Source organism: Nymphalis io, chromosome 3 (assembly GCF_905147045.1).
Source record: "Nymphalis io chromosome 3, ilAglIoxx1.1, whole genome shotgun sequence".
NCBI classification, from domain to species: domain Eukaryota; kingdom Metazoa; phylum Arthropoda; class Insecta; order Lepidoptera; family Nymphalidae; genus Nymphalis; species Nymphalis io.
Window position 1 is genome coordinate 11,097,809 of NC_065890.1, and position 25,755 is coordinate 11,123,563.

The 25,755-nt window shown below is 31.0% G+C and overlaps 1 protein-coding gene across 5 annotated transcripts in view; it reads left to right on the plus strand.

Annotated features, from left to right (window-relative positions):
* Positions 1-25,755, plus strand: part of LOC126781147 (myosin-VIIa) — a 32,441-nt gene that overhangs the window by 533 nt on the left and 6,153 nt on the right. For 4 of the 5 annotated variants that reach the window (XM_050505976.1, XM_050505975.1, XM_050505974.1 and 1 more), the window contains exons 2-9: positions 13,693-13,741; positions 19,869-20,129; positions 20,406-20,684; positions 21,039-21,323; positions 21,494-23,089; positions 23,171-23,398; positions 25,004-25,243; positions 25,330-25,494. In XM_050505976.1, the coding sequence (XP_050361933.1) occupies positions 13,724-13,741; positions 19,869-20,129; positions 20,406-20,684; positions 21,039-21,323; positions 21,494-23,089; positions 23,171-23,398; positions 25,004-25,243; positions 25,330-25,494 (3,072 nt within the window). In that variant the 5' untranslated portion in view covers positions 13,693-13,723. Of the gene's footprint in view, positions 1-1,304; positions 1,320-13,692; positions 13,742-19,868; positions 20,130-20,405; positions 20,685-21,038; positions 21,324-21,493; positions 23,090-23,170; positions 23,399-25,003; positions 25,244-25,329; positions 25,495-25,755 lie in introns of those variants that run through there. The other variant, XM_050505977.1, reaches the window with a different exon arrangement.

The following is a 25,755-nucleotide window of genomic DNA, read 5'->3' on the forward strand; positions in this document are numbered from 1 at the left end:
ACCGTTGCCATGGAAAGCTTAGAACGCATGAAGTTAAAACTTTACGTTCTAAAATTTCACTCATCTAAGAATCTTATTAGAATTTAATTGACTTATTTTCGAACGGTAATGAAACAATTTTACGTCCATATATCATTTTATAATGACTAAAAATAGCACGATACATCTAATTAGCTGAGAACAGTTCGAAACAATATGTATACCGAGAACTATAAGTTAAACTTTACAACATTTGATATTCGCGGCGGTGTGACTCAGCTTAACATTTTTAAATAGAATAAAATCATTGTTTTTATGTTGCCCATTTAAAATATATATTTTTTTAGGGATTAGTTAACATTTGGTACTCTGTGTTGCAAAATCATATTATCATATTGTCTATTGTATTTAAGAAAAATAAGAATTTGCTACATTACGCATATAACGTCCATTCGAATAGAAACATTGCATGCATAAGGTAAAAATAATCTATGAAAACACACCAAACGTTCGACAGATTATATCTAATACTTGTGTGAAGCTCGTGTTTGCAACACACAGTCAATTATCAAAGTTTATAAAGTAACGAGATCATACAAACAGATTATTTATGTATCTGTTTATCTAGATGATAACTAAACAAAATAATAAATAAACTGTCCAAATTTCGTAGTTTACTACATTTTTTAATATCTACTTGCGGCTTATTCGAAATGGGTTGTATAAAATAATGCTATTCCCCGCGAACATTTTTCTAGTAAATCCCGTAATTTATAAGGCTGGGTGAATCGCCGAAAGTTGTAGTTAATACAACAGAAGTCTATATCTAGGACCGTTTTTTCACGCAGGAGAAATCCCTAAAACCCCTGTGATGGCCATCCTCGACACGGATCGGAGAGGCTGCGGAATTGTTTTAAAATACGCATCCGAGACCCTTTCCGTACCGTGGCATATATGTTCATCCAGGTCCCAGAATAACATTTAAAATTTCGTTACGACCGATTCCAAACAGAAGACTTTCGTCATTTAGACATTTAGTGATAAACATAAGTTAAGCTATTTCTAAATACTAATAATTTATTCCATATATTTTTTACACTATAAAAAAAATCCATATTGATACGATAATATGGCCATAAATCTTTTATCGTCTGATAATAATACAGTAAGATTTAATCACTCTTATTGAACGGAAGAGTGGTTATCGTTAGACATATTGTGAATACTATTTGTGGCTGGACGTCAGCCATATATTATTTCATTGTACGCATTGTATACATTTTACGTCTTTCATGTTTTGCAAATAATCTGAAACATATATTTATTTTGGTTTCCTTAGGGTAAGTTTAAAATTTATAATGCATTCTCATATAAAAGATATCAACGCGTCAACATTTATCTTTCGATTAAGTTGCACGTAACTTATCATTACGTAAAACTATTTTATATATTTTTAGAAGGGTCTGATATAAATAATAAAATTGGTTGAATTGAAACCAAATGGAATGAAAACTATCGGCAGTCGGATGGTAATGTGATCTCAGTTGGGTCAAATTTCGTTCTATATTTTCAACTACTTAGCACACACATTAGAAATAAAAACAAAGTCTCTTAGGTAATCAGTGACGTTACAAGTACAGATAGCGTGAACAGAAGACACGAAACTAATAAACTGAAAAAAGTAATTTCTAGTAGACATTTGATGTTTATCACGCCACTGGAAATATTGTAGTATCTTGATTTTTAATTGATGTACAAACTCTTTTATGGCTAGAATTATGTTTGAATGGCGACATTGTTATAAATACTTTTAACTAACGATAATTTTAGGTTAGCTATTTTTCTGTAAACGGGTTTTCTGGGAAAATTATACTACACGACCGTGTGGTCCTAATTGATGTACAAACTCTTTTCTGGCTAGAATTATGTTTGAATGGCAACATTGTTATAAATACTTTTAACTAACGATAATTTTAGGTTAGCTATTTTTCTGTAAACGGGTTTTCTGGGAAAATTATACTACACGACCGTGTGGTCCTTGTACTCAGAAACATTACATACAGTCAGATGACATGAATAAAACTATATTTTTTATTTGTTGTTTGCCACTGGAAAACGAATGTCTGTAAGAGGCATGTGCATGTGGAGAATGAACAAATAATTATTTATATGAATTAATGATTTTATTTCTATCGATTATACCAAAAAGCCCAGTAAAAATCAACGGTAACCTCTATGTAAGCGACGATTGACATTTCTCACAATGCCAATGTCTAAGGGCGTGACCACTTACCATCAGGTTGCCCATATGCTCGTCCGCCTTCCTATTCCATAAAAAAAAATCACCACACCACAGCACAAATAAAACGGCTTATCATATTTGTAACGTTACGTAATACAATTTTATACAACATCTATCTGAATAACAATGGTTATTGAAATCAAAGTATTCCATCGATAAATAGCGGTGGGAATTAATATATTGTTTCGATCAAATATAATGCAGCTCAACTTTCATTGGAAAAGGGTCGCGGGGTCAAATGTTCTTCGATTGTTCAAAGTTACTTTAAAAATATGACTTACATTAATAAAAAAATAAAGTGTTAATGAATTTACGTATAGTAAAAGAAATCCATGATTTTTTTCAAAACTTGTTCGGCAGAAAACTTGTTAGCTTGGCCTAAATATTTTATGATTCATGTTTATGTGATGGAATGGAAATATTTATCTGTTCATATTATAGTGCGCAAATGCGTGCGCTAATACAGAGGCAGTCTCATAATCCGATGAGAATATGGAGAGGATAAAGATGAGGCGCGCTTGGGTTTACGTGCTTACGTTAAAATAGATTCTTTAGTTACCCTATTTACGGCCACAGACCAATTTCTTTTTGAAAATCCTTTGACAGAAAAACATAAAATTGTAGTAGGTTTGTAATTATAAAATAGAAAGTATATTTTTTACTTATATAATACTTTATAAATGTAATAAATAATAATCGATATAATATTCTAAAGCTGTTTCAAAAAATAAAGATTTCCCCGTAGAAAATAAATAATAAGTAATCACGTAGTAACAGGCATACCTGCGATTTCTGATAAACTTGTCAAAGTCTGGTTTACTAATCTGATTCAATAGTTAACCTTGATCGGTGGTCTACTGTACCATCAGCTGCTATCGACTAATTAAAATTCAAATTAAAGTAAAATAAGTTAATTTCAAATTGACCAGGGTATCAGAAAATTACGTTACATTTAAATTAAAAAATGATCAATTTTATCGTGAATGTTTTGTTTAAAATTTACAATGTGTGGTTAATTTCTTGGCATATCAGCTTGTGGTATTGATCCGTAGCAGTTGTAAGACTTCTTTCGCGTAATATGTTAACTCCGGCTTAACGCTAACCAATTCGGCTAACACTTGGCTATTTGATAAAAAGGCCGCAATGATAAAACAGAATTTTACGGGTAAAAATAATATACAACATAGCTCATAATGTAGGATACGTCCTACGATTACGTATCGAGGTTTTATGAGCTTAATATCATGTCAGCTATCTTCATTAGGTAATCTATACTTAATATTATAAATGCGAAAGTAACTGCCAGTCTGAAGTCATATGTTAACCTATTGTACAGACATATGTATATATATATGTTTGCAATCAAAGATGTTAACTTCTTAAAGTTAATAATCCTTAAACGATTATTTTTTGAAATATATAACACTGTTTATTTTCTATTTCGCATTTAAGTAACTAGGTTACAGGCGGCAATTGCCACCGCTAGTATAATTAGGTAAAAAAGTATGAATAGTATATGTATACGACAATACTAGAGATTTAATATGTGTTTTTATCGTGCTTAAGGGTGTTTGTGTAGGTACCATCCAATCATCAACATTGTGCCAAAAAGTAAAAGGGATATTTGTGTAATAAAAGACGCGAATTTGGAAAACGCCCTTGGTAGTATTAGGTTAATGTCTCTTACCAGTGTCCACGAGAAGTGGTGATAATTATTAAATGATGGCGCGTGCTCGTCTGCCTTCTTCAATAAAAAATTATGTTGCGTTTTATGAATACATTGTTATGATGCGTTTTGATACCGTTCAATGCACATTCAATTCTAAGAATAAAGAACAAGATATAAACTCGTGATCTTTTACGATCTATAGGGACTAAATATGATACCGTTTCAAAAAGCTTTACATGAATATAGACTTTTTTTAAATAAACAATTAAACGAAAACCAATCGTTAAAAATGAAAGTCAGGCTGATGGACAAACTGATGAATATCCGAAGAATCTAACGTGTGACGTTGAATGTCAAATCCCACATGGATTTGACATTATTACAATAACCTATATCTACATATAATAAAATTGTAACAGCCCGATGTCTGAACATTAAAGATATTGAATAAAAAACTAAGTCTTTATTAAAGCAACTGAAGCCATAACAACAGTTTTTAGAATTTTTGTCTGTCTGGTTGGATGTTTGTACCCTCATCACGGTTTTCACCGATGTATTGCCATTACATTTTACCACAGGAAAATATCTTACTCCGATTGTTTTTTTAATTTAATATTACCCGGAGCTCACGTTATTTAATGAACTTGATGCTAAATTATTATTAGCTGTTTTTTTATTAAAATAAAAAAACAGATTTTGAGGAAATTAGCGCCGCAATTACATGAACTAATTACATGATTAGCCGTTGTGTATGGTTGTTACTCAAAAAAAAAACATATTTGGCGCTGTTTATAATTTAAAAGTTTGTCTCAATCGATCTCAACCGATTGCAAACTCAAACAAAACAATATTTAGCTTTGTTTCATCGAAATCACAAGTCGAAAAAAAGTAGCCATCCAAAACAAATAACAACAGGGCGACAATAGGGTCGCTTTTCCCATACCAAATTATAACTATTAATTATAACTATTAATTTACCTCTTAAATTAAAATTTTTGTATGTTTGTTTGTAAAGGATAAACTCAAAAACTACTAAACCGATTTTAAAAAAATCTTTCACGAACAGAAAGCTAATTATCAGTAAGTAACATAGACTATAATTTAAAAAAATAGAGATCTTGACGAAAATTGCCATAATGTCACCTTGTACTGTAGTTATTTAAGGTAGATTTAATATTTATTTTAACCGTAAGTAAGTCTATATTAAAATTCTAATCTCTAATTTATGTGTCGCAAAACTAGACTGCGTAGTTTGTAAGGTCTGGTCGATCTTGCCCCTTTCGTATCGAGTTTCATAGTCGTCAAAAATATGTATATTTATATATATTTTATTAAATATATTTATTAAATCTAATTCTACTATGTAATGTTAAAGGGAATTTTATATATGGTGGACGCTGCACTTTGGAAGAAACACATTCGTATAAAGAATATGTTTGAGCTTAATGCAGTAAAAATATTTGATCTACCAATTAATATTATATTAGTAATACAACTCAGATGTAGGTTCCATCTAAGTTGTATTCCTAATATTACTATATATATTATGTAACACAAAATTGTTTTACCTAACAAATTCAGGTATTTTAAATAGCATACATTAAAGTATTGGATTATGTAACTCGATGTCCACAATATGTTGACACAGCACATTCGCGCTATTAGGACAATTATACACTTACAATAAAAACGGGACTGTCGAAGCAATATTCGATTCCATGTGTATTAAAATGTACTAATAATTAATAACTTATTTTCTACTTCATTTCATTATGTTTACATAATTAACCTTATAATACTTATTTACAAGTCACCCAGTTCAGTTTTTGTATTTTTATGTTAAATATTATTATTATTTGAATTATTATTATTATTTTATTTAAATATTATAGTGATTAGATTTTTTTCTTTTTTAATATACATATATTGTTGCTGGCCAGTTTTGTTATTAAATATAAATGTAGTATATAACTGCAAAGGAAAATCACACTTTTCACAAATATAAAATTTATCTTACATAAGTGTTTAGTGATTAGTAGGTGTATCTTTCTTAGCATAAATAAATAAACTAAAGTCACACATTATATTGTTAAATTGCACCGTACGTCGTATAAAAGAGCGTGTAGCCGCTTCTTTTAGGTCGCCTTGTGTGAACAGCCTATTAAATACCTTAGGTGTAGAAATAAACATATGAATAAATATAAGTTAAATACTACAGATAACAAAATAGGCAAATAACTCCAAGAGAAGTTTTGAACGTTTTACTTGCATTCGATTCTTATGACATATTTTTATATCGATTGTTTTAAAAGCAAGTTATAGTGATATCCACAGCGCACCAAAGTAACGACAAAGCCCTAAGAATTGTTGAGTTGAAGTAGCAGTAATCAGCCAATATCTCTAACTGTGATGGCCGCTGGGACAGAAAGGTACTCTAATTGCAACCACGAACCGAAAGACAAGGTGGACTGACAATCTTGTGAGGATCGCGTGAAGCCGTTGGTTGCTAGTAACGCAATACCGGCCATCGTGAAAATCCTTGAGGAAGCCCTTTGTTCAGCAGTGGATGTCTTCCGGCTGATAAAAGAATATGATTATCTGATTGATAATAATATATACTTGTGTAAATAAAATGAATTAATTTAACTTACACAGCTACACTTTATATTTATCCATGGAAAAATGATATGAATACTCTTCGTTACATAATGATCTGTGGTCTCAATAAATATCGATATCGGGAATATTGTAAAAAAAAACAAAATCCATGATGTATTTATTTTTTCTGTCTTTGGTTGCTTGTTAATAATTATGGAACTTTATAGGCGCGCTTATGTCTAAAGTAAAATAAATAGACGGTATATAAATAAATATATATGTATGACAGTATTTTGAATATCAACTCGTCGTTACATCACTAAATTATTTTTTTCTTTCTTGTTATGGCAACGTTTTTCTTTATTAGACATGCAAATTGTGCGAAGCGAATTGAATATAAGTAATATATGACGTTTAATCACGTCAAGGCTTCATTGACATTAAATGAATACGAAGTATATTTTCTGCTGCATTATTAATATAATGACCTTCACATTAAATATATATTCATATAATACTTATTTATATACCTACCGTTTTGCAATTTAACTCAATACAAGTTAATAAATATAAGTTTCTATATGTATCTTATGTATTTTAAACTAATATAATTAGTATTCTCTCACAGAGTAACTTAATTAAATGCTGTTGATGTACACTAATCAATCGGATGAAGAACCATTTAAACTTATTACATAGTAATTAATATTTTTGTCGCTTGTATGAGGAGGAAAGATTTATATTACACTAAGGGATGACATGCGGTGACCCTATTATTCTTTTTATAAACATTTATCTCGTTACGACCAGCGCGCCCTCTTTTTACATTGACAGTACTGTACAAAGTTTCGATAACGACATCGTATTTAATTTTCTAATTTAAATACCTTGGACATATACTAACCACCAGTCTCAAGGATGATAATGACATTGAAAGGGAGAGGAGAGCATTGTCAATAAAAGCTAACATGATTGTCAGAAGATTTACGCGTGCTTCAGGGGCTGTAAAAAAACATTATTCCGCGCTTACTGTACCTCTTTTTATACATGTAGTTTGTGGGCTAATTAAATAATAAAAATACATTAAAATCATACAATGCTCTTCGTGTCCAGTACAATAACGCCTTTAGATTGCTGATGGGTTTGCCTCGCTTCTATAGTGCTTCAGGGATGTTCGCTGAATTGAATATAGACTGTTTTTACGCATTAATGCGAAAAAAGTGTGCATCCTTGGTTCACAGGGTGCGGGCCAGCTCAAACAAAATTCTAATCATGGTAGCTAACAGACTAGACTGTATATTTATAAACCGCTGTTGTAAAGTTTCGGCTGGACCAGTAAATTGTATAAGTAGTAGATAGTAGTGTTTATTTTATTTTTTTGTAATTTTGTATATGAGTCTTGTTACTTGAATAAATAAATTATTATTATTATCGTATTGAATACTAACAATATTATTACGATTCGCGAAAAATTTACTTTTTGAATATCGGCAAAGTCATTATCGGATCTTTAGAAAAAAAGTTAAAGTGGATATAAGTCTGATCAACAAATATTGTTGATCGAAAATATTAGTAGTTAAGTGGAATAAAGTTGTGTTATAAAAAATATATATTAATCAAGAACTGTTTGAAGTGCATTCATAACATAGCAGAGTTTTATTTGTTTTATTAGCAAATAGCATGGAATATATGTTTGCTTTTAACATGAAATAGGTAAATGAGAAACCTGTTCGTTAGTGATCGCCACCGCCCATAGAAATTGGCATTGTAAGAAATATTAACCATCCCTTACATCGCCAATGCGTCACCAACTTTGGAAAATAAGATGTCATGGTTTTCGTGCCTATATTTACACTGGTTCACTCACCCTTTAAACCGAAACACAACAATACTAAGAACTGCTGTTTTATGGTTGAAAATCTGATGTACCTAATCAGATGAGCTTGCACCTTTGTGCAAGCTCATCTGATTTCCCTCCGATTAAACATACGATTAAATTGAACTATACGAATTAATTGAATTCTGGTATGGATATAATGTACGTACAGATAAGTTTTGACTTCACCATCATGTCCAGATATAAATGTTAGCATTTATCATTTAATTTCATTATTTTTTTCGTTCTTGGGTGTGCTGGAAGAATTAAAAAAAAATCCTTAAATGAAGCTCTTTATTATTCAGTTTTTTTGTATCTGTTTTATTTTTAGGAATTATATTAAGATGCTCTACGTAAATATCATATTATGATTTTACAAAAATAATTGATATAAAATAATGGAAATAATTTCTTTAAATATAAGGCTTTCATTGATACATAGTACATTTTACAGCATAATATTTTGTATACTACAAGTCCATTAAAATTGATCATGTTGAGAAACTCATGTGAGGCCTAGAGAAATTCCACACATAAACTTTCTTTGTAAAATAGGTATTCTCAGTGATTTGCTTTCACCTGCTTGCGGAATAACGAACAAATAATAAATTAAATAATTACCGTTTAAAAGACCCGTTGAGAAATTACTCATTTAACAAGTAAACTAAATATACATTGTTATCTTGTACAAGTTGCTTGCAAAGTTTCACTCTTATACATTATCTATTTACTTTAAAATTTCCGACATATATCTTGCAATGTTGTACAGGCTTTACAGCATTTAGCTCTTTGATAATGATGAAATAAGGAATACAATATATAATAATAATGTATACAATATTCTATTATTTTTTCTTCCCTATTAGTGTATGTACGCAATTTAATCGCAGAAAATTCCACGAATACCTCGTATGAAATTGAAAACAAGTAAGGTTCCAAATTTTGAAGTTTTTAATATTGACGAGCCAGTCAGCGTTTGACGCCGAAGGTTGTGGGTTCGATTCCAACCCAGGACAAACATTTGTGAGCATGAACATATCTGTTTGTCCTGAGTCTGGGTGTAATTATCTATATAAACATGTATTTACAAAAGAAAAGTAGTATATGTAGTATATCAGTTGTTTGGATTCAAGGTAGTACAAGCTCTGCTTAGTTTGGGATCAAATGGCCGTGTGTGAATAATGTCCCAGGATATAATTGATATGAGTTGAAATGATAATAATATTAGATATTTAATAAATCATGATTATAAATAAATTGAAAGAGAAAAAAAAATAGATGTCAAGAAAAAACACTTTAGAAGACTTAAATAAAGAATAGTAAGTAAAGAAATAGAGAAAAAAATAAAGAAAATGAAATAAAGAATAGTAAGTACAATTAAGTTATAATATCTAAACAAATATTTATAAATATGGTGCGTTATAGTTATAGAATTAACGGTAACACCGATAAAACATACTTTCTACATATTATTTTTTACTGTATAACGATAGTAATAATATCCTGGTAGTAGGGCTTTGTGCAAGTTCGTCTGGGTAGGTGGGTAGGTAGGTACCACCATCAGATATTCTACTGCAAAATAGCAGTACTTGGTATTGTTATTTTCCGGTTTGAAGGGTGAGTGAGCCAGTGTAATTATAGGCACAAGGGACATAACATCTTAGTTTCCAATGCGCGATGTAGGCGATGGTTAAAATTTCTTACATAGCCAATGTCTGTCGGCATTGGTGACCACTTACCATCAGGTGGCCCATTTGCTCGTCCGCCTACCAATAGTATAAAAAATATCCATCTCCAAAAAGTTTTTATAAAATAGTTCATGTATGCTACGACTCCGTTAAAACCTACTGTTTTATTGCATTAATATGTAAAAAAAATCGACACTAAGATATGCAACATGTTTCGCTGGAACTTCCGTTATTGTACGAAGCATGTAGGTAGTATGTATTTTGTAATGGCAGTGCCCTACATGGATACTGAATTGTAGACATAGGTGCATTAAATTATTTATCAATAGGTACCAAACAAAGTAAAAAAAATACTGCTATTTATTTATTTATTTATGTATTTTAAATAACATGTGTTATTTAGAAAACAAATACTTCGTACGCAGTAATTTTATAATTACAGAATTTTGTGTATAAGTGTTTGTTATCAATATCAATGAGGCTGGACAGATTATCATAAAAAAATATAATTATTGAAGAATTTAAAGATTAATAACTTTTTTTGTTATAATTTATTTCATAAATAAAGATACTTACATTTTACTAACACCGAGCCAAGAGCTATTAATTCGGATACTTTAATAAAGAAATCGGAGCCTTTGATTTGTAACATAAATACAGAAATTCCCTCCAAGGCATTTAAACTAACCAATTTCCTTTTCAATAAGTATAAACTATGACCGGGAGGGTCGTGTTCGAGTAAATTTAAGTAGATAATCGAATTGTTACATTATTTTGAGGGAACCTTGCACGCACGCACGCACCCGATCTTGTTCATCCGTGACTGATACTACCGACAGGTGATATGAACGGTTGATTTGTTCACAATTACTATAATAACTATGTTTAAAATATTTAAAAGGTAAAAATTGTTATTTAGAATCATTAGAAACAAAAATATCTAGATATTCGTATGTGCTTATCTACTTATACTAAAATTTAAAAAACATTGCAAAACACGAATTATTTTTAATAAACATTAGTAAAAGTAAGGATTTCTTTATTTTAATAATATTTGTTAATTGAAGAATAAAAATCCGACTTTTAATTAACTATTTAAAAAAAAATCATTAATGTAATTTTAATTTTACAATCACATTATTAAAATGGGGTACAAGTGATAACACGACCTTGGCATAGTAAATCGTATAAGATTACTAGTATCGTCACACCATTGTTTATTCTAAACTGCGATAAGACTAGGTACGGTATAACTATGAGGCTGTTTAAACAACCTGTCTCGTCTCGGTAACTTGTCTTGCCGTTACATAGCGGCACTACTCGTGACATATATGGAACGATTCTGCTGTCAACGCTACATGTTTGAAATAATTTCCAATTAAACCAATAAAAAATGTTTTTGTCTTCTGAACATACAAGTTGAAATATAACATTTTTTGTTTCTGCTCAAGCTCAAGGTACAATAGTTTACAGCCAGAATTCAAAAATACGGACTCCTTTTAAATATTTAAACAGAATTTTTAAATGTCAATGAAGCAGCAATGCCAATGCCCAATCCGAGTGAATGGCCGTTGATAAAGAACTTCCGATACGATTAGTTCCGGTCGTCAACTACTACCAAATAACATGTAGGTTTTGGTATGTTGAATACCAAATTCGCTCTTTTCGGTCCTTAGCTGTTGTAATATTTTCACTAAGACGATATGGTATAATTATAATGTATATTTTCATAACTAGGTTTCTTCCTTACGCAAAACCATGAACTAATAATGCTACAAAAATGACTGTGTTAACTTTTGTGCACATTTGTTAATATTATTTTCATTGTTTTCAAAACAAACGCAACGTAATTACTCGTGTATTGTTTGAGACGGAGAGGAAGTTTGCAATGTTTTAGAACATTCCCGAGAAGCCTAACAATTGAGAACTCAACACCTGCATTCGTTATACAAACGCAGTAACGCCTTTTACTTTCATTAGCTCGGTGTACATGTTTAACTTAGAACAATCCCTTACACTTGTTAAGCAATCATTCAGATTTTAAACTGCAATACGTTTAACATTTCGAGTGTAAAAAAATATTAAGTAATGACTAATAATACAATTATTAAACATAGTTTGTTAATTTCGTGATACATCTACAGAACAAATTATATATTATAATGACACAAATCGCCCTGAAGCCAATGTTTATTTTTCGTTATCTTAATTATTATAATGAAATTTGAAATATTTATAAATAATTTAATTATTTTTTATTTGTATGTTATTAAACCTAAAGGAATACAATACAGAAATCGACTTTGTTTATTTGAAAAGCTACGGTACATAAATTAAAAAACCATCGTTTAGCACGCCCGATGAATCGTTTTATTTAGTCTTCTTTCGAAGGTAGACCCTTTGAAAGAAGCTATCAAATAAGATTAAATAAATGTATGTATAATATATACATTTATTTGGTAATCACGCAGTGATAGATTGAACAAGAAAAATGATTAATGCTTTTATAGGTATGTGTCGTCAAGTTTGCTTAAATAATTAATTGGTTACTTGTAGTAAAGTATTTAGTTAAGTAATAATTTTATATTAAGAATTAATTTAAATGAAAACATTTATATTTTAATTTTAATAATGGCATTCATTTAATTATATTGCTCATAAAAAAAATCAAAGTTTTAGGTAACATTAGAATATTTTATATCGGGTAATATTCTGATGACAAATAGTTGTGATTAGCGATGACACAGCTTAGATGACGGATGCTACCTATACATGCAGTGTGTGCTGTAAGTGATGCATTAATGTCATATGCGCATGGTACGCATTTAAATTTAAGTTTTAAAATAATAAATATAAGTAGAATATAAAGGATATGGAAGGAAATTGAGTCTTTAGATTGAAGTATAGTCCACTACCAACGAAGTTGTTATTTGCGGATTGCTTGCATTAAAATCAACAGTAACGAGTGAGAAACACGACAATCATGGAACATATTTTCTACAAAAAGTTGAAATCGACAAAAACATGCTTTATTCGGGTCGCAATATTGCGAGACGTCATAAAATAAACGTTGTAGGTATATAATGTTTTTGCAATGTGTCTACGTGAAATAAATAATATATAAATAACTTAATAATATATAATAATAAATAACCTCTGCCAAAGTACATCACCGTTTGTATATTTTAGGGAATTAAATTGAAATCATAATCCACCCCACATTCTACTATGATTATATTATAAATATGTTTTTGTTTGATTTCAAGTATTACAATTTATTTAATGTTTCCAGATTTTTAAGAAGATTGAAACAGTTTCATCAAAATTAATCCATTCAAAAAAAAATCAAATCACTTTTTTTTTTTGCTTTATGTTATATACATATATATACATTTAAATCGATATACACAACTGCGAAAGCATCTGTTGCCTTTTATAAATAATACAATATATATTAACCACGTTTGTTTTCGTTTCGATGTTCAATACATTATTTATTACGACTACCAACTATATTTTTGGATAATACATACACGATATAACAAGATTTATATGTAAACAAGGTTTTTCCCTGTTGCAGATCGAGCCGGTGACCACATGTCGGCGCCATCATGGTGATCGTTACCAGAGTGAGTATTTGGCCGATTAATAGCTACTTTCTTCATTCATTCTTTTTAAGTGTAAAATTTTTCTTTAAAATTTCAATTATTATTTACATTAATTAATACACCACGTGATTTCTAAGCGCCGATTTCTCAGTAAATAACGTAAGCGTTAGTTCATAAAATAGAATAATAGAAATAAGAAATGATACGTCATTATATGAACATAGAGTGGATATAAACGTTTAAGAACTCGATAGAAGTAAGAAGATTAATTCCTCAATATTTACTAGATAATCTAATGCCCTGATTTTAAATGTCTTATTTCAATAACAATAAAAGTTTTAAATTATCTGTATTATGTGTATACAATTTTAATAGTTCCTCTTAATTTTCAGTGATGAAAAATATGTTGATATGAATAATACCAATAACACCGCCGTTTTTATTGTGTTCGGTACAATTAACCATATTTTTAAAAAGTATTTGAGAATAAAATTATATTAAATTCTCATAACTTAAACAATACTTATTATTTTAAAGTGAAAACAGAGCCTTTAATTTGATTATAAACATACCGATCTACAAAAAAAAGTCGCAAACTATTTCATCGAAACTTTACGAGTGGATAGTAGAAAGTGAATTTTAATATTTTCCCTACAAACGGCAGAAAATGTTTACGAACTCAAGTTCAAAGTTCAAGGTTCCACAGCTAATTCACCTTGAATAACATTAACCCCTTTGAATGAGTTGAGTACGTGCAAAGCGAGAGGTACTCGTGAGAAGTAAATATAAATAAAAATGTTCACAGCTTACAAAACGCTGAGTAAATATGTTCTCGGTTGAACCTTTGTTATATTAAAGTGTGTGCAAAACGTGTGTCATGTGTAAATGTACTTGTAATATATTACAGTAATTTAGAATGGTTGTTATACTTTTACATTTTGTCATGTCATTTAGACATAGCTATCAGCAGTGTTAATTTTGAATATAGGTTTGTGACATGTTGTATAAATGCAAAAAACTTTGATAAGTTTAAGCTTGCTGGAAATATACGGTTTTACCTATAAACGTTATTCGGAGGGCGATTAGTTAAAAATTATTGTCTCCTTTTTCGGAATTTCAAATAAATGATGACAAAGAGAGAGAAATTATTATAAATATTACTTTGTCTAGTGATAAAAACTAGGTGCAAATATAAATAACTTGTTTCGCCCGCGTGTTCAAGTGTTAGGTACCCTATATTTTTATTGTACCCCTGACAATGTGTATGCAAAATGTAATGATGGTCGAGCGTGTAGTTATACGTGAACACGTCGAAAACAAACTAAGACGCCTGCGCATATATAATATTAGTAAGGATTTGAAATGCAAGTCCGTAAGTAGTGTCGAAAATATAATTTATACGTTAAAAAACATTCAAAAATTATACAGGAAAGTGAAACACGGCAAGCGAGTTCCGATCAATGCGTTTGGCAAGCACATTCCGGCAGCAGACAGAATCTAGCACTGCAGGGCATTCACCTTTTCACACACAAGCACACTTAATTTATAATGTGGCTACAGATTAAAAATACAAGGCAAAAATTATAATTAGAAACCTTTCAAACTTTTTCAAGGGACGTCGACCGTTGGTATGTGTTGTACCATCAAACTTGATTCATTTTGGTAACATCATTAGTTAGTTAGCGTAAGATGTTGAAGTCTAATTTAAATCGTTTCTATAAAACACAAGAAGAAAATAATTAAGGAACAAAAACATTTTAATTATTTTTACTGTGTTTTTGTTAATAATTCTCATGAGAAAATTAAACAGAATATTTTGTATTATTATATCATGCTCCTACACTAATGATTAATTCTAATTGTAGATCCATTACATTTACGGAACCCTAAACTGTGTCCGCGATGTGGTAACAAACAGGCCATACCAAATTAAGAGGGAGAGTGGAATCAAATTCAGACTTGCCTGCAACTTGTAAAGCGTACTATTTAAGGCTTGCGTGGGAGGAAATTCTAATTTCAAAATCGAACCAGTTCTATGAGCTAATATAATATGTGGTTTTGCCTTTTAAGTAAATAATGATAACTACGAAGAATTTTTGAATCCGTTCTTAATTTTTCGATTGATTACTATTTAAAGAAATTCATTTTATATATATTATCTATCATCTATTATATTTAATCTTAAATATCCAAAGGGTATTTTGACGATAAAAGTTTTGTGATTGGCCAATTATAATGTCCGGTATTGTATATACAGTTTAAAAAAAAAACATTTTTTGCTGGTTTTTTTGGTCGTTTCAAATTTAAAATCGACCAAATATATTCAGCTGTTTATAGTCTAGCTGCTTCTATAAAACTATTTGTCAATATGTATGTATCATGGCAATACTAGTTGACAAGTTTGTGTGCAAACACAGATGCACTCAATATTCAGTGTTCTAGACTCGGACACAACCGGAATCAGAACAAATCGTACCAACGGCTTTAAGTACCTTCCACGGCACAAGATTATAGCACTTTCTAACTTTGGGCTGCGGCAGAGAATCCCTTGACAGAAAACCTCAACAATATTGTCTTAAACCAGGATCCCGAAACGGGGGATCTGCAGCCGTGTAAGCTTGCTTTTAGATAAACGATACATTTAACGAATACCTAAGTCCTACCTAAGCAGGCTTCATTCGTTCAATTGAGATACTTTCGACGATTTAGTTTCGCAACAAACATGTACATATATTTAGAAAGTTATAAATAATTAATGTCAAGTTTTCAATTCAAAGTACTAACGAAAATATAAAGCGATTGATGATTCTAGTCGTTTTAAAGTGTAAAATAAAATTTCAATGTAGAAAATAGTTTTTATTTAATTTAAAATAGACGAAATTTTACGTGAACATTATCCCCCAATAATGTTTATATATTAGCAAAGTAAAAAAATTCTCCCTTTCAATTTAATATTAAAATAAGCAATAATGTAATGAAATTTCGTTTATAATTTGCACTCGTTTTCTTAAAGATAACTTGGGAAACTATTACATCGCTGTTTATTTTTTAAGACATCATAAGCCGATATTCATATCGGCATAATTCTGAACATCAGTCTCAAAGGCAAAAACGCTGCGGCATAATAACGATTAAAACCGGGACGCGTTATTAACGTTTCTTATAGTAGTACAATTACATTACTATTATTAGAATTTTTATTGTCAGCTGCCTAACCTAAATAGAAGACTAAAATTATTTATTTTAATTAATGTGCAGTAATGCAAGAGTTAAAAGGTTTTATTTAGAATTGCATACATTAAATAACTGTGTATAATAAACAAAATATTAAGACGATGAACACAATCAAAAATATTGTCTACAAAAACCGTCTAACCGGGCTTCGCTTGAGGCACGCGACCGACTTCTTGCTAGTTACACTTGGTAACATTCACCTACTTTTTTAACTGCCTATGTATCGCGAGCTGCTTACGCAGCACAAAAATACTGACCGTAACATTATAATTATATGAGCTGTTTTAAAAAGTTCATACAATTACTACTTATTATTAATTATTAAATTTATAAAATATAAAGGATTTTCAACACTACTTCACTTAATATTTCAATTAAAAAAACCTTTTTTAAGGAAAATCTTAAATATAATTTTTTTTTTTAAAAGTATAGATATAAAATACTTAAATTTATTAAATCACAATACATAGAAAGGTCACTATTAATATGAGTTATATTTATATTAATTATAGTTATATTTATATAGAGATAAAACTTTAGCTAAAAAGTAACCTAACCTTTTTTTTATCGCTGGAAAAACGCATTACGCGTTTCCCCCACGGGAACAATGGGGAGGGGGGTATGTGGGGCTCGCCGGTTCAAGGCGCTGAGTGCGCCCCGTGCATGGAATACTCACTAAAAAACCAGCTGTTCCCTTTCCGTCTTAACGAAGAGAGCCACGGGATTGCTTGCGCATGCTACCGTGATGCTCTAACGAATATCGGAAAAGCCTGTCCGAACCCCTTGGACAAGAAAACAGTGTACAGCAAAATATTCCATCATATACCTAGACAGACTTCTTTATTCAATTTGAAAATAGGTAGGCGGACTGGCAAATAGGCCACCTGAAGGATAGTAAGTGGTCACCTCCGCCCATAAACATTATAAGAAATATTAACAATCGAGAATATGTGATGAGCGGGTGATACCTACCCCGACGTGCTTGCACAAAGCCCTACCACCAGACGATGGGCATATTTGTGCAAAGACAGCGATGTTCGCATATCAAAATAAATTATAGTTAACGTACTTAAACTGGATTTTTAATTTTAATATAAAACGACACAACAGTATTAATTTCTGCTGATGTTCACGTACTATGTACGTGATTAAATTTTTCTTTTTTTATAATCCAAATACTATAAAAAAATCAATAAAAATCTATTAAAGTATCAATATTTTAAACCAACATTTAATTTCATGAACAGCAAAAGCGAAATTTAATTAGAAAGGAAAAAAATATTGATAGAAATAGCTTTAATTAAAATAACTTTATCTTCCAGTTTAGTATTAAGCAAATATAGATAATAAAGTACTCTAATTTACGAAATCAATGATCGACCTCAGAGACGCGCGGTCATTGATAAATTAATCTATATTTACTTCAAAATTCATACACTGCTACAATAAACATGAAATCGAACTTACACATAAAATTAGTGTTAAAATAGTGAATAATAATGTCACATGAACTGGGGTATATATTCGAGGTATGTAATAAAACGAGTTCAGTTTTTAGTAAATAGAAAATACATAACATTATATATAGTTAGTGTTTATGAGAAACATTATGTTGATAATTATAAAATCGTTTGACTTGACTGACTATTAATTTACAGACAAAACTACCGTGTCTTGAAATCTAAATTTTAAAACATAGGTTTATTTTAAAACGTAAGAAACCATTTTTACCTCTAAAGTCCCATCGATTGTATGAATTTTACCCGTACAAAGTCGAGACGGACAGCTATTTGGTAACATTTGCGTACTGCAAATACTATATAACCATTTAAATAGAAATATATAGAAGGGTGAAAAAATAATTCTTATTTAATAATTTTGTTTTAGCATTTAATATTGCCTTGGCTAAATAAATAATTTTAACGAATGATTGAACTACCAGTTTTTACTAAAGTAGGTGTCGGTTGTTAATATCAAAGAACAGATTACAGAACAGGGAAGGATTTTTCATGGTTAATCTGTCCAACGGATACCGAACGAATATATGAGAATGTAAGATTTTAAATTAAATAAATGAAACAAGACTAATGCAATTGTTAAACATGCATGAATGAAACGACAATAACTTTCACCGAAGCTTTGATAACAATCGATGTTTAGCGAATATGGAGGGACACTTTCTATTAAATTCGACACTATTGATTCCGCTTACTTTCTGTGGCACACATCAGACACTGTTTGAATTAATGAATTTTAATAAGATTTCGTTGGCGATAGCATGTTTTTGTAAGTACCTAGATAGTTTAGTTTTAATGCTGTTTTTAAATTATTGTGTTAGTTCTTTACATTACATCAAAGTTATATCAGATTCTGCGAATAAAACTACTTTATATATTGGTTGTGTATATTTTTCAATCAATTATCGCGACACACGACATTAAAGTCATCTCAGAAAGCTCAAGTAATATAATCATTTGTAAAAAATACGAGCAATAAAGTATTTACTTACATTCATCCTTACTGTTTGTCGATTCACAAAATAATTTTTAATAATAATAATGATCACTAGATATTATGCTATACAAGTGAAAGTGTATTTAGATAAAGAATGGATGTGATGTTTTTGTTTAAAAAAATAATTCAAGTTAAAAAAAAAACTATATATAACCCTAAACAAAAAACTCAATACATATATATATTTCATTGTAAATAATTAAATCATAATATTTAAATTGATTAAAAAGAGAACTTTTTCAGTTTCTTACCGGTTCATTTCGGTATATGGTATATTCCACAATCCGAGTCGGTCATAGCATCCCTAAAAACTTCATGTGATTCAAAACTGCTGTAACAGCATTCTTGAATAAAGTGGATTTAGATCTAGCAATTAATAATCACAACTTATTCATTCCAGGGTGATTACATATGGATCGAGCCGGTGTCAGGGCGCGAGTTCGACGTCGCCATCGGAGCACGCGTGCTCGCCGCGGAGGGGCGGCGCATACGCGTGCGCGACGACGACGGCAACGAACAATGGCTTCCACCGGAGAGACGCATCAAGGCGATGCATGCCACCTCAGTGCATGGCGTCGAGGACATGATCTCCTTGGGCGATCTCCATGAAGCCGGTATACTGAGGAATCTGCTCATCCGATACAATGACAACCTCATTTATGTGAGTGGGAATGATGTGGATGATACAGTATAATCAATTAATTCGATTAAAAAAAATTAAATACATAATTAGGTTTTTATTATTAATAAAAAAAACATATTTTAGTTTACTAATTCTCGTAAGTAGTTCTCGAAATAATTTGTAAATTTAATAACGACACCGACAATTTCGCCCAGAATTGGACTGTTGGTTGAAATCGGTGATGCAATTTTCGTGGTTCGTGGAAAAATTGTAGTAAATATAAAATAAAGTAAAAGTAACCGTTAATGTTTCCAGACGTATACGGGTTCAATATTGGTGGCAGTGAATCCCTACCAAATATTACCAATTTATACAGCAGACCAAATCAAGTTATATAAGGAGAGGAAGATAGGGGAACTACCTCCACATATCTTCGCCATCGGTGACAATGCATACGCGCATATGCGTCGGTACGGGCAGGACCAATGCATTGTTATCAGCGGGGAATCAGGCGCAGGGAAGACTGAATCAACAAAGTTAATTTTGCAATACCTCGCCGCTATTAGTGGAAAACATTCTTGGATAGAACAACAGGTTCGTTTGTAATAATCGTGATTTTTATTGAAGAAAAATCCAAAAACATTGGCGATGGACAACATTTAAATAATAAAATATTCAGCCTACATTTAATTAGAACGATTCGTATGAATGAATGTAATGAATGTTTCTCTCTCTTTGCATAATGTTGTTAATAAATAGACATCCATTATTCAATATATATATATCTATAGATATATACAGTCTTTGAAAATTTGCATTAATACTGCTTAAGCAAAGGATATAAATTTCGCGAAGAGAGAGAATGTAATACATTATTAGTTTAATAATATTAAAATAAATTATGTTATAAAAGAGTAGATAAATAAAAGCAATGTTTTATTATTTCAGATTTTGGAGGCGAATCCAATTCTAGAAGCTTTTGGTAACGCTAAAACCGTGCGGAACGATAATTCGTCGCGTTTTGGTAAATATATCGATATACATTTTAACAACAACGGCGTCATCGAAGGAGCGAAAATAGAACAATATTTATTAGAAAAGTCTAGAATAGTATCCCAAGGGACTGATGAGAGGAATTATCACGTATTTTATTGCCTGCTGGCGGGTTTGTCGAGAGAAGAAAAGAAGAAATTAGAGTTAACTGAACCGTCGGAGTACCGCTATTTATCTGGGGTGAGAAATATTAATAATAAGAGTCTTTAAATTAAGCAAATGTCTGGTTAGTCTAAAACGTTATTCATTAAATACTACTAATTATATTAAGAAACTTTAAAAAAATATATAACAATGTCAATCCAACAAAATAAAGTTTCAGTAATTATAAAGAAATGCTAAATTTTCAGGGTGGCAGCTTCACATGCGAAGGCAGAGACGATGCTGCCGAATTTGCAGATATTCGCTCTGCAATGAAAGTGCTATTGTTTACCGAAGCAGAAATATGGGAAATATTAAAACTGCTTGCAGCAGTATTACATACCGGAAATATAAAATACGAAGCAACTGTAGTTGATAATTTAGATGCAACAGAAATTATAGAACAAGCGAACGTAAAGAGAGTTGCGCATTTGTTAGGGGTACCAACGCAGTCTCTTATTGATGCTTTGACTAGAAAAACTTTATTTGCTCATGGTGAAACAGTTGTGTCTACGCTGAGCAGGGATCAGTCAGTTGATATTAGAGACGCGTTCGTTAAAGGTATTTATGGACGTTTGTTCGTGACTATCGTGAGAAAAATTAACGCTGCAATTTATAAGCCTAAATCCACAACACGAACGGCTATTGGTGTACTTGATATATTTGGTTTTGAAAACTTTGATCAAAATAGTTTCGAACAATTCTGTATTAATTTTGCAAATGAGAATCTTCAACAGTTCTTTGTAAGGCACATATTTAAATTAGAGCAGGAGGAGTATAATCATGAGGGGATCAATTGGCAACACATAGAATTCGTTGATAATCAAGACGCTTTAGATCTGATTGCTTTGAAGCAGTTGAACATAATGGCGTTAATAGACGAAGAATCCAAATTCCCAAAAGGTACAGATCAAACTATGTTAGCTAAGTTACATAAGACTCATGGCTCACATAGAAACTACCTCAAACCTAAGTCAGATATAAACACAAGCTTTGGTCTGAACCATTTCGCCGGCATCGTATTTTACGACACACGAGGTTTCCTGGAGAAAAATCGTGACACGTTTAGTGCTGACTTATTACAGTTGATTCACATTTCAACAAATAAGTTCCTACAACAAATATTTCAAGAAGACATTATTATGGGTTCGGAAACTCGAAAACGTACTCCAACATTGTCTACACAATTTAAAAAATCATTAGACTTACTCATGAGAACTTTAGGAACGTGTCAACCTTTCTTTATACGATGCATCAAGCCCAATGAATTTAAAAAACCCATGATGTTCGATCGAGGGTTGTGCTGTAGACAGCTCAGATATTCTGGAATGATGGAAACAATTAGAATTAGAAGAGCCGGGTATCCAATCAGACATAGTTTTAAGGAATTTGTTGAACGATATAGATTTCTGATATCGGGAGTACCGCCTGCGCATAAAACCGAATGTCGGGCTGCAACTGCAAAGATTTGCGCAACTGTTCTCGGCAAATCTGATTACCAGCTAGGTCACACCAAAGTATTTTTGAAAGATGCTCATGATTTATTCCTTGAACAAGAAAGAGATAGAGTGCTTACTCGAAAAATACTAATATTGCAAAGATCTATTCGCGGGTGGGTATATAGGCGACGATTTTTAAAAATGAGAGCGGCTGCTATTTTAATACAACGTCATTGGAGAGGAAAGTTGCAAAGGATTCGTTACAACAAAATGAAGGTTGGATACGCGAGATTGCAAGCACTTATTCGCGCTAGAGTTTTGGCTCACCGGTTTAGACATTTACGTGGGCATATCGTCTCATTACAAGTATGTTCAATATTTTTATGTATTATTTTAAATGATTAGAATATTAAATAAAAGTATTAATTCCTTACTTAACTTTTTCAGGCAGCTGCTCGAGGTTACCTAGTCCGACGCTCATACGGCCACAAGATGTGGGCAATAGTAAAGATACAAAGTCACGCTAGACGTCTAATTGCAATGCGTCGTTACCGAAGACTGAAGCAAGAAGCCAAGGCACACAACGAGGCGTTGCGCTTGCGCAGACAGGAGGAACAGCGTTTGCAGCACCAGGGGAACACGCGTGCTAAGGAAATCGCTGAGCAGAATTACAGAGTAAGTAAAAAAATTAACAAAAACTATATATAAAGAAGCAAAGTTCTCGAAGTTGTGGTACTAGAGCCACATGTAACAAGCTTTTTTATTATTATTATTATGTGTATTTATTAAGTGAATATAATAATAAGCAAAGTAATAATTTAAAGAGTATTAAAACCAGAGTATTCAACTCTGTTATCAAACATCACAAATTAGTATGCCAATAATATCTAATATAATTCTTTGCAAATGTAATTATTCTTTTATTTTAGTATTGAATATGTTAGATTCGGTGTACCGTTTTCCGTACGTCATTAACATTACAATTTAAAATAGTGTAAATTTTACTACTAGTTTCTGAAATGAAGATCATTGTTAGATTAATTGATTTGCCTTTAACCATTAAACAATCATTAAACCAACAAAAGATTGCTAAAAAAGTTTAAAAAAATATTTTACGATAAAATTACTAGTGTTAATGTTACAATTAACATAAAAAAGTTATAACAAAATAAAGTAATTAGGAAATGTAATCTTCAACACCGTAAATACATTTATAATAACTGTTTTTTTTAACATGCAATTTATATTCGCAGTTGACTGTGCAGATTATCTGATAACATGATTATCGCTGATTTCAAAGATATAAAACAGAGATAATCGATTTTAAATTTAATGCAGTTGATGTATTTGTTCTGCTTGTAACCAAAATATAAGAACTTTGATTTCGTGAAAATTCGCGCTACATTCACATTATATTGATTATCTAATTAAATGTACGATGTGTTTGGGTTTTACTTTTTGTTTTGTTATTCCTTTAAGGTAAGCCTTTATACATATTTATTATAACAATGTATAAACATACAAAGTGAATAGTACAGCTTGATGGATACATACATATTTAGTGCCTAGTCGTATGAAATATACTATAGATTTTTATATATGTTTTTAATTACATTAATCAATTTTAGTCAAAAATGTATAATAAATCATAAATATAAATCAAACTATGATTATTTTAAATTTATTGTGTTATTCTTTCTGCTCTAGACATTTGGTCGTTAATTAAATTTTACAACTCTACCCAACGTAACTAACGAAATAGATTACCTAAAACTTCATACACCTGATATATTCTAAACTTATGCAAGCTATTGCTCTTAATCGAGCATGTAGCGTTATACAATTACCGACCTGGATGTGGTTGGATAACGCTCTGCCCAGTCGAACTACGTTAACCGAACCTCATTTATTTAGTATAAGCTTTGCTAACGATCAGACGTATTATACGGTAAAATGTGGTTAAATCATAACTATGCTATCGATCAAATACAAAATAATGGATTCATACTTCACGACCATAAAAGGCAACCAGAAAACTGGGCAAGTAATACTTGTCGATATATGTCACTTTCACTATTTATTAAAGCATGTTGAAGTAATTTAAAACTATTAAACGGCTTATCTTGTAATAGGATAGAAGTGGAGACTAGAAGTAGATCGCATGCCAGTTTAAATGCAGTATTGCCTCCTTTGTCATATTGTTTGCGCCCACAACTGTGTATCTATGTTAAGATATTTCAAATAATAAAAGTGTGGTATAATGTAAAATGTTGCCATCAGGAACGTATGTATGAACTGGAAAGGCGCGAAGCTGAGTTAGTTCAAGAGGAAAAACGGCAACTAGAAGCCAAAAGAACGCTATTACAAGAGGCAGCTCGTAAACAAGACGAACCAGTAGATGACAGTAAATTAGTGGAAGCCATGTTTGATTTTCTCCCTGACTCTAGCAGTGAAGCACCTGCTCCTAAAGATACATCTGTATTTAGCGATTTACCACAACAGAGAGCCGATCAACAAGAGGTAATTATAATTATATATTGCAACATGGAAAAATACTTTAAGAATAAAATATAAACAAATAAAAATAATTTATCAATAATCTGCAGATGGTGACTCCTATGCAAACGACATCAGAAGATGAAGAAGATCTATCCGAATTCAAGTTCCAAAAGTTTGCAGCCACATACTTCCAGGGAAATGTCACACATCAGTATTCCAGAAAACCCTTAAAACATCCATTATTACCATTACATACACAAGGAGATCAATTGGTAAATATGATATAAATAATACATTGATTACGTGGAAAAATAAAATATCTCATAATTCTATCTTATTCAATTAAAATTACTTAAAAAAGTAAGAATCACATAAAATATTTATCAATTTAATATTTTATTGCTAGCCCATAAACAATCGTTATTATTATTTTAATTAGATGAAACACACGTAATTTAAATACCAAAATATAATAACGTAATATCGCGATAAGCGTATAAATCAGATAAGTCTAATGGACTAATAATATACTT